We start from the raw sequence: 10,992 nt of genomic DNA on the forward strand, positions 1-10,992 counted from the left end.
ACCATCCTAGTTCACATTGGAACTCCACCAAGGATATGGTCCCGATCGGCACTCGGTCACGACTCTTGAGCCACCAAGGCAATGCCTCAAGCCGAATGAGCCACCAAGACAAGGTCTCACCACTAGCCTCTCTTCCGGTCACTTGCCACCGTGATCACTTCGGAGCTTGAGCCACCAAGGAAAGGGTCTTCATATCCCCGTACACGTGTCTTGCTGCCCCTCCACACCAAGTCGGAGGGTCGACAAGCTTGAGCCACCAAGACCTAAAATGCCGACAACTCAACAAGACTCAAAAGTGTCGGTGTACCTCTCGGTACAAGTTAGGATCATTCCTTGATTCCTTCTTCAAGCTGTATGTAGGAATCGATGACTGTCGGAGGATTAACTCCTGTCGCAGGGATCCCGAGAGACCCCTTTTTAGAGATTCGACCGAGGGGATGATCCTGAATAAGTTCGTCGGAGAAATAAATGGGAATGAATGCAACGGCCAGTGGTGGGGGTGACGACCTAGTGCAAGAAGAAGTAAATGCACCGGAATTTAGACAGGTTCGGGCCGCACGGGGGCGTAATACCCTACTCCTATATGGATGCTATAACTGTCCTGAGGAAGTCCCTCAAGTATGTTGCTGGTTACAAGGATGTTGGCCTAACTATGAGCTTGAGGCTCCTTGTTCTTCGGCTGGAACTGTGCTCAACCTTGCTCACAGTGTCTCTCTTGCGCTGTGTTCTTCGTGTCTACTCCCAAACTCTCGTTGTGGGTCTGGTTCGTCTTGGGGTTGGGGTTTTTTCATCGTTGTTGGTGTTGTCTCTCGTTGTTGTGCTCCCTTCTGTGTTACCGGCTATTTTAAGTACTCGCCGGCCACGACATGCCCCGAACGGAATGGAGGGGGCTTGAGTTCTGAGACGCCATAAATGGAAAGGGCGTCATCATTTCTTATGGGTGAAGTGACCGGGGGTGGAAAATGCGTCGCCCGCCCGGTCGCCCGTCACCATAAATGCCCTGGCAACGGGCGCCGTGGAGAGGGCCCACTGGGCAGCCGCAGATCAACCCGGCGTGCTCGCCCTGTCTTGTTCCCCTGCCACAGCAGTGCGGCAGACAGAACGCCTTGATCCTCATGACGTTATCCCGAGACAAGCCGGATGGCACGGGACGGGACCTGTGCAATTAATGACCCCACGCATCTCTGCCAAAACGTGGCAGGAACTGACGCTGAGCGCGGCGGGAGCAGTTGGAGGTATCAGGCTATGCACGCTCATTAAATGCGGCCTCGGACCTCTGGCTGGTTGACATCTCATCGGCAGGCCCCTCGGGGGCCTTTCTGGGTCGTTGGGGTACCGAGTGCTCGGGGGTACGGTTCACATCCCCGAGCACTCTCTCCCGAGAATGCCCATCCTTGTCCTCGGGGTGCCGGGTGCTCGGAGGTACTGTTCACCTCCCCGAGCACTCTTGCACGAACCCTCGGGGAACCGAGTGCTCGGGGGCTGCCACGTGCAGCCCCGAGCACTCTTGTACGGATCTTCGGGGAACCGAGCGCTCGGGAGCTACCGCACGCAGCCCCGAGCACTCTCTCCTGGAACTTAGCTCTTCTGATCGTCGGGGGACTAGGGTGCTCGGGGGTGACCGGGCACCTCCCCGAGCACTTTCTTCCCGGTACTCAGATTTCGCGGATCATCGGCGTACTGGGGTACTCGGGGGCCACCGACCGTGGCCCCGAGCACCTTCTCCTGGGACTTGGCCTTTCCTCATCCCACAAGAGAGACCTCGCGGGATGGCGCCATGTGGTGGATGGCTGGCCTGGCCTCGGGATCCGGGGACCCCTGGTTCCTGATACACCGACAATGACGTTCTAAGAGGGGGTGAATTAGGACACTTAGAACTATTTTGGCTCCAAAAGCAACACAAGATAAACCTATATTAGTTTCTATCTAAATGTGCTCTAGATTTATTTAGTGTGTCTACTCTACCGATCAAAGCGTTTTCAACCTATCTAAGAAGTAAATTTTTGCAAACCTATCTAAGAAGTAAATTCCAAGTAAGTAAATGCGAAAACATAAATAAGGTAGAGAGAGCTAACTTGACACAAGGATTTCTCCTGTTGTATCAATGGCATGAATGCCACCACTAGTCCACGTTGGAGCTCCACAAAGGATATGCTCCCGGCGCGCCAGCTGTCGGAGGATTAACTCCTGTCGCAGGGATCCTGAGAGACCCCTTTTTAGAGATTCGACCGGGGGGATGATCCTGAATAAGTTCGTCGGAGAAATGAATGAGAGTAAATGCAACGGCCGGTGGTGGGGGTGATGATCTAGTGCAAAGAGAAGTAAATGCACCGGAATTTAGACAGGTTCGGGCCGCATGGGGGCGTAATACCCTACTCCTGTATGGATGTAATAACTGTTCTAAGGAAGTCCCTTAAGGATGTTGCTGGTTACAAGAATATTTGTCTAACTAAGAACTTGAGGCTCCTTGTTCTTGGGCGGGGACTGTGCCTTGAGTTGGTCTATGGTTCGGTTTTTGGTGCTTCTGTATTCGATGCTTGCGGTCTCTTGCTCGATTCTTCGATTTCTTGGCCTTCTATCGATGGTTTTTTTGGGTCCATCCTTCTCTTCTGTGTTGCCGGCTCTTTTATGCACTCGCCGGCTGTGACATGCCCCGAACGGGAAGGAGGGGGGCACGAGTTCCAAGACGCCATACCTGGGAAAGGCGTCATCATTTCTTCTGGGTGAAGTGACCGGGGGGTGAAAAACGCGGCGCACGCCCGGTCACCTGTCACCATAAACGCCCTGGCAACGGGCGTCGTAGAGAGGGCCCACCGGGCAGCCGCAGAGCAACCCGGTGTGCCCGCCCTGTCTTGTTCCTCTGCCACAGCAGGGCGGCAGACGGAACGCCTTGATCCTGGCGATATTATCCCGAGACACACCGGATGATACGGGACGGGACCCATGCAATTAATAGGCCCACGCCTCTCTGCCAAAACATGGCAGGAACTGACACTGCGGCGGGAGCAGTTGGGGATGTCAGGCCACGCACGCTCATTGAATGCAGCATCGGACCTCTGACTGATTGACACCCCATCGGCGGGTGCCTCGGGGGTCTTTCTGAGTCGTCGGGGCACCGAGTGCTCGGGGGTACTGTTCACCTCCCCGAGCACTCTCTCCCGAGAATGCCTATCCTTGTCCTCGGGGTACCGGGTGCTCAGGGGTATTGTTCACCTCCCCGAGCACTCTTGCACGAACCTTCGGGGAACCGAGTGCTCGGGGGCTGCCACGTGCAGCCCCGAGCACTCTTGTCCGATCCTTCGGGGAACTGAGGGCTCGGGGGGCTACCACGTGCAGCCCCGAGCACTCTTAAGCGGATCCTCGGGGAACCGAGCGCTCGGGAGCTGCCATACGCAGTCCCGAGCACTCTCTCCCGGAACTTGGCTCTTCTAATCGTCGGGGGACTAGGGCGCTCGGGGGTGACCGGGCACCTCCCCGAGCACTTTCTTCCCGGTACTGAAACTCCGCGGATCATCGGGGAACTGGGGTGCTTGGGAACCACGGACTGTGGCCCCGAGCACCTTCTCCCGGGACTTGAACTTTCCTCACCCCGCAGGAGGGACCTCGCGGGATGGCGACATGTGGCGGATGGCTGGCTTGGCCTCGGGACTCAGGGACCCCTGGTTCCTGATACACCGACAGCACCCGGTCACGACTTTTGAGTCACCAAGTCACAAAGACAATGCCTCCACCCGGATAAGCCACTAAGCCACCAAGGTAAGGTCTCACCACTAGTCTCTCTTCCGATTCCTCGCCACCATGATCACTTCGGAGCTTAAGCCACCAAGGCAAGGGCTTCCGCGTCCCCGTGCACGTTTCTCGTCGTTGCTTCACACCAAGTCGTAGGGTCAACGAGCTTGAGCAACTCTGGCTCAAGTTGTCGGCGAGTCACTAAAACTCCAAGGTGCCGGCGTACAACTTGGTGTAAGCTTGGATCACTCCTTGAGCCAGTCTCTAGGTAGCAATCACATAGCAACACACTCTCTAGGCCAATAAGAACTAATCACTCTCTAATCTTGTACTTAATTACCTTGGACGATCTCTTTAAGCACTTTGGTAGCTTGGATGTGTATATGAATTTCTCTAGACTCCAACAGCACACCACACCTTTAAATAACTGAGTGGAGGGGTATTTATAGTCTCAAACCCGCGCACTAGCCATTAACCCAACGGCTTTGAAAAGCTATTAACACCGAATGATCCGGTGAGAACAGTAGTACTAACACCGGATCATCTGGTGAGTATACTCTCACAAACTAACCGTTGAAACCCCACTCAAGCCACTATGAACACCAGACACTCCGGTGTATACTGTAACATCATCACCGGACATTTCGGTGAGAATACCTTATCCATTCGAGCCAATATCTTCTCTGTGTAAATTTCTCTGGTGCTTATCAATTCATCACCGAACTATCCGGTGAGCAATCCTCATCCATCCGAGCCAAATGCAACCATCTCTGAAAAATATGCTCCAGTGTACACATGCATCCATCACCGGACTATCCAATGGCTTGAGCTTTGCCTGCCTCTTTGTACTGTTCATTGTCCAGTGTGTTTGTCCGTTGTACTCTTGCTTCATCACCGGACTATCCGATGCCTTCAAAATCTTTTGCACAGAACCAAATGCTCTGGTGTGTATTGTTTGTTGAACACCGAATCATCCGGTCAGTTGATCTTCAACTTCAACTCTTGAAACTGCCTCTACTGGAATTGCTCTGATGTTTCTGTCCATTTGACACCGGACCATCCGGTGAAGCAAAACTGCCTCTGTCTGTATGCACCGTTCATTGTCCGATGTATGCAACACATTCAACATCGAACCATCCGGTGAGAATAAAACTCCTGGGACTTCTCCAATTCAACCAAACTTTATCCCTACTTTGGTGGCTTCTTCATTTATTGTATTTATGAGATATACTAACATATATTCTTGACAAACATGTTAGTCTCATTGACTATATTGTCGTTAATCACCAAAATTACAAACATGGCCTAATAGAGTCATTTCCTTACACTATAACACCTAGCTACAACTCACTCTAGGCCTATAGTAACTAAACACTATATAATTTTATGCTTAATCGCCTTAGATTATCACTTTAAGTACTTTGGTGGCTTGGATATCTTCTCAAGTGTGTATGAACTTGCTCTAGACTCCAGCAGTATGTCACCACTTTAAATGACTGAGTGGAGTATTTATAACCTCAAACCCACCAACTAGCCGTTTTCCTAATAGCCCAGAAAAGTTATTAACATCAGATGATCCGGTGATAACAATATTACAAACACCGAATCATCCGATGAGTACAACGTTAGAAACTAGCTGTAGGAACTTCACTTAATGCCTCTGTGAACACCGAACACTCTGGTATACCTTTAAATCTATCACCGGACCTTCCAGTGAGTTATCTTGAGCCATTCGATCCTTTTGCAGTCTCTCTGTGTAAAATGCTCTAGTGCATTCATCTTTAGAGTACCGAACCTTCCGATGGGTTGTTCTTCATTCTTCAACACCTGCAGTCGCCTCTGCAAGAAATGCTTCGGTATTATAATCCAGTGTGCACAAACTAAGCACCGGACTATCCGATGAGTTGATCTTCAGTCTTCTGCATTTGCATTCTTCTCTGCAGGAAATACTCCGGTGTTACCCAATGTAGATCACTGGACTACCCGGTGAGGTCCTCAGCCTTTTTTTACCTTTCTTAGAAATACTCCGGTGAGTTCATATCCTATTCACCGGACTATTCAATGAGGCTATCAGCATTTGAACATAATGCTCCATGGAGTGCCAACTCCTCTACATCGGACTTTTCAGTGGGGCAAATCTTCCTGAGACTTTTCCAATTCAATCAAACTTTGTCCCAGCTGTAATGACTTCTTGATGTATTGCATCCATTAGACCTACTAGGACCTCATGACAAATATATTAGTTCTAATGATTATGTTATCATTAATCACTAAAATCACAATCACAATCTAATAGGATCATTTTCGTTACAACTGTCATCGGTGGTTGACTGTAGTTATGGATTCCTCACCGTCTCTATCGTCCCTTACGATTTGCTTCTCACCCACCTCCTCGCAATCTCTATTGCCGCCACAACACCATACACACCCTTATTATCGTGCCTGCCACCACCCTCTTCACTGCCTCGACGCAAGTCCTACACCTCCTCCTCCCGCCCCCGCCGCTAGTTCACCACCTCCTCTCACCGTGTTGGTTCCCTAGAGCTCAAGTTTACCAATTGTTCTCGGATCTGGCCACTGCGGTCCTATTGGCAACAAATACGATCAGCATGTCTCGCCGCCACTGGATCCAGAGAAGGGTGCGGTGGAGGAGATTGAGGGCGTCACCGCTAGCACGGTTGTATACTAGAGAAGTGGAAAGGAAATTCTATGGGACTCGGTCTCACATAAAGATCTCCTCGTATGTATGCTATGTGTCATTTTCTTACTCTCAGTTACACGTAATAACCGTTGAATCAGAGAATGACGATATAAATTAGGATTTTATAGAGATCTTTTAATAAATAATCATTTAGAATTTCTTTCAGCAGTGTATCATCTTCGTGACACAGCAAGTTTCCGTGGACGGTGCCAGTGCTACTTGTAAAACTGCAAGGATTCCCTGACGGTGCAGTGCTACTTGTAATACTCTCCAATCCAACGATCACCAGTCGCCTCGTCACCACCGCCTCCCGCTAATCCAACGGCCACGACCCCAGGTACTAAGCCACAGTCGGCTTCTGGATCCGGATCGATCCCTACACCTAAAAACTCTCTAATCCCACCTACCATCACCACGTCCGCGTCTCCCCTACTCGCATCGCAAGCCCTTCCCAAGTCGACGCCAGCCGTCGCACGCGAAACCCCAACCCTAGCCCGGCCCCCGATCTCGCCCGCCATGGCCGGCAAGATGAAGGAGTTCGACGGCGCCAGCCCCGCGTGAGTCCTCCCCCATCCTCTCGCACGCCCGTCTGCTCGTTTTCCCTTTTTGAATTTCGGCACGTTCTCCGCTAATTTTGTGTTTTTTGGGGCGTCGTGCAGCAAGATCTTCATCGGCGGGCTCTCCAAGGACACCGGCATGGGTAAGCGCAGATCAGCTCCAAGTTTGCTGTTTCGCGTGTTCGTTCGCTGTACCGCTATCTTTCCTTCCAGATAGCTAGGGTTGCTCTTGCTCGTTCAGATCTGGTCTCTCGTAGCTTTTAATGCCGCTTGGTCTTGTTCCTTCTGTGGTAGTTTACCCGATCTAGTGGAGAATAGTTGACTAGACGTTTCTCCTACCGTGTAGGCTTAACATGTGGCTGCCTTTAGCATGTGACTGGAGGCATGGCTAATTTAATTTGGGCGACTGATTTCCGTTTTTGCTGTGTTGTTTCGTTGGGACGAGGAATTTGTCTTTGAATGTCTTGTTTAATGTGGATTTGGTTGTGTGGGTGGTTATTTGTTGCTGATTTCTTATGGTCTCACGGCGTTGGTGAGGTCGTGGATGAATCAGAGTTGTAGTTGATCCTGTTGTTAAGTAGTCTTTGTGATAGAAATAAGTGCCTATTTCTTTGCGCTATTGGACGGCCATGTTGGTGTGAAACGCCCGACAATATGTGGTTAGTTTTTCAAGCATCTTGGTACTTTAGTAAATTATGGTGAAACATTTTTTACATTACTGGCATCATCATGGTCTCTAAGGCGGTAAGACGAGGCGTGGAGACCCACCCCTTTCCGAGCGCCTAGGTGATGCCTAGGTGTTTATGAGGTAACACCATACCCAACCCATAAACAGCAAAAACAGCAGCCAGGAGGAGTAAAAAAAGGAAAAGAAAAAAGGATCTCTCTCTCTCTCTCTCTCTCTCTCTCTCTCTCGCCACCGCTCTACCTGTCTCTCTCCGCTAAGCAGCCATTCCATCTCCTAGGGTCTCCTGTGCCTCTTGCTGCCCCGGCCCTTTCCAGATCAACTGCTGACGCTGAAAGGAGGGAGTGCTGCGCCGGCCACCGCTGCTAGAGCCGGTGGGGATGGGGGAAGCGATGGCCGCTTGGCCTTGTTGGCTGGTTCCCCTCCCACTCTTCCCCTCTTCTTCCACTCTCCCTCATTCTTCCGGTAAGGCTTGGGCAATGCCTTGCTGTCCCGGAGTGCCTTGTTGCCTAGGCGACACGTTAGAAACCATGGGCATCATAGCTTAGAAGTTTCCAAAGGAAAATACTAAAAGGCATTAAGTGCCAAGACGTATGCTTCGCAATTTTCTTCTGGCCTATCATGATTCATGCATTTATAGGATCCAATATGGTTTACCTTTTGTGTATCTCGTGAGCTGGTTATTGGTCCAGTGACATGTATGTTTCATAAGCTAGCTTACGAGGCGTTTAAAAGTTGTACTGGATTTTGTTAGTAATGTATGGCTGTGGCTTAAAGTGAAAAGTCATAGTAAATTGTTGGGGGGAAAAGATAGGTTGCTTTTAGTTGCTAGTTTTATTCTTGAACCCACAACCTGCTGCTAACTGCTTCGCATCTTAATTTGCAGGTACATTCAAAGAACATTTTGGGAAGTATGGGGAGATAACTGATGCTGTCATAATGAAGGACCGTTTCACTCAAAAGCCTAGAGGCTTTGGTTTTATTACATTTGCAGATCCTGCTGTTGTTGACAGAGTGATTGAAGATGAGCATGTTATCAATGGAAAGCAGGTAAACTGTTTGCTTTATCGTTGTATTAGGTCACAGCAAACCCTATTTCGTGAAATGTATAATACAAAAGATGGTAGTTTATGAAGCTTCAGATCTTTTAAACATTCTATATTAAACATATCAAACACTTTTTGTGTGTAGTTTGATATCTTATTTATCGTTAAAACTGCAGGTTGAAATTAAGAGAACTATCCCTAAGGGTGCTGCCCCCTTGAAAGATTTCAAGACGAAGAAGATTTTTGTTGGTGGATTACCCTCGGCTCTAAAAGAAGGTATTATTTGTGTTTCATTGCCTGCATGGTAGCAAACTTCTATATTTTGAATAATAAGCTGAAATTGTCAACATAAATTGACTTGACAGATGAATTCAAGGAGTTCTTTTCGAAGTTTGGAAAGGTGGTGGAACATGAAATTATCCGTGACCATGCAACCAATCGGTCACGTGGATTTGGTTTTATAGTCTTTGATGCAGAAAAAGCCGTAGATGAATTATTAGCTAAGAAAGGCAATATGATTGATCTAAATGGTTCTCAGGTGAGCCTTCCCGTAGTGCTTTCTGAACTTTGTAAATATAGTTTTGTACAGTTGGGCCTGCACACACTAATAAATTGTGGCCTTCAGAGTTACCTCGTATATGAGGGGCAGGTTATTAGCACTACATTCTTGGAAGTAAACAGATTTGAAAGGAAATATAGGTTAACTTTCTTGCTTTGCTGTAGGTGGAGATCAAGAAGGCAGAACCAAAGAAACCCTCTAACCCACCACCTCGTTCATTTGATAGCGAACCTAGGGGCCGTCCATATGCGGATAGTTATGACGGATTTGGCAGCTCTTATAATTATGGTGGTAGTTTTGGCCCCTATAGATCACCTGGAAGTTTTGGTGCTAGGCCTGGTGGCTACAGTAGTGCTTATGGTCCTGGTGACTATGCTACTTATGGTGGAGCATTAGGAGGTTACCGGGGAGAATCCTCGCTCTATTCTAGTCGCCTTGGTAGCAGTTATGGAGGAAGCTTTGGTGGCGGGTATGGTGGTGGCAGTTATGCTGGTGGTTTAGCTGGTGCCTATGGGCGTGATGCCGGGGCATACGGTGGTTATAGCTATGGGCCTAGTTATGATTCTTCAGGTGCTAGTGCTGGTGCTGGGTTTGGCACTGGTGGACTCTACAGTGCTAGGACAGGCTATGGTAGCACTGGTGGCAGTGGTGCTACTGGTCGGTACCATCCATATGGAAGATAGAAAAGCATCAGATGCTGCTATCTGTTAGATAAGCTTGCAGAAGACCATAAGCTTGCAGAAGACCGATGCTAGATGTGCTCAAGAGATATCATCTGCAGCTAGAAAGATCTTGTTGAAGTTCAATATGCTCAGTTTGCTGTACTACTGTTAGATCAACTTGTAGAACTTAAAAGCACTATTTAAGTGTTTGGAATTTAAGCATACTTGCACGTGCACTTTGGTAGATAGACAATTCAGTGACCTTTAAAGCTAGCTAGTAGTTCAGTTTTTTATGTTCTTGAGTGGAAGCTTTTTTAGGTCTTTATCCCATTATTAAGCTTGATGATTGTATAAGTTGGTTCTTTGTTAGCCTAGATCACTATTTGCTTTGTGTTAGCGAAGATTGTGGTGGTTTGTCTTACTTAAGCCTGTAGCAGGCAATGTTGATGGCAGTTGCCTTTTCATGTGAACCCTATGCAATCTTCAGGTTACTAGTATCACTTTGGGGGATCCCAACGTTTGTTGATGATTGCCACATAGGTTTACATTGTTTATTTTACTCCGGTGCGCTCTGGCATTTGGAGCTGGATTAATTGTGATCAGTACGTCGATTAGTTGTATTTGGAGCTGGATTGGTCAGGAGCTCATATGTGGAATTTATTAACTTGCTATTCTGGATTGGACTATGCTGTGGTTCACCTTTTTTCACATGTAAGCTTTTCTTCTGTTGCTAACTGATACTTTCCCAGTGTGAAGTTTTCACGTTTTGTGCTAAAGCCTAGTTTACTTCGATATATTGGGCAAATTGTTCCCGATTCAACTGTTGTTTGTGACAGACTTACCCGATGAAAATTTTCATTCTACCTTGCTATATTCTGTGATTGAATTTCATGTTCTTAATTACTATAAAATAAAAGTTCTGTTTGAGTTGATGCTAGATGAACATACTCATGCAAATGGTACAGAAGTTCGTCCTGCATTACTGCAAACAGTGTTTGTAAGACAGCAGCACATTGCACATCCGAGATAACAGGTTTCGGTTTTCGCTGTGTT

General features: G+C 48.3%; 1 protein-coding gene across 1 annotated transcript; it reads left to right on the top strand.

Annotated features, from left to right (window-relative positions):
• The first annotated feature begins 6,819 nt into the window (after positions 1–6,819).
• LOC133895530 (heterogeneous nuclear ribonucleoprotein 1-like) lies at positions 6,820–10,436 on the top strand. The gene is made up of 6 exons (XM_062335926.1): positions 6,820–6,987; positions 7,090–7,130; positions 8,559–8,722; positions 8,895–8,994; positions 9,084–9,256; positions 9,442–10,436. The coding sequence occupies exons 1-6, from the start codon at positions 6,947–6,949 to the stop codon at positions 9,958–9,960; spliced, it is 1,038 nt and encodes a 345-aa protein (XP_062191910.1). The 5' UTR covers positions 6,820–6,946; the 3' UTR covers positions 9,961–10,436.
• The last annotated feature ends 556 nt before the right edge of the window (positions 10,437–10,992 follow it).

The sequence above is a fragment of the Phragmites australis genome, chromosome 16 (genome assembly GCF_958298935.1).
Source record: "Phragmites australis chromosome 16, lpPhrAust1.1, whole genome shotgun sequence".
NCBI classification, from domain to species: Eukaryota; Viridiplantae; Streptophyta; class Magnoliopsida; order Poales; family Poaceae; genus Phragmites; species Phragmites australis.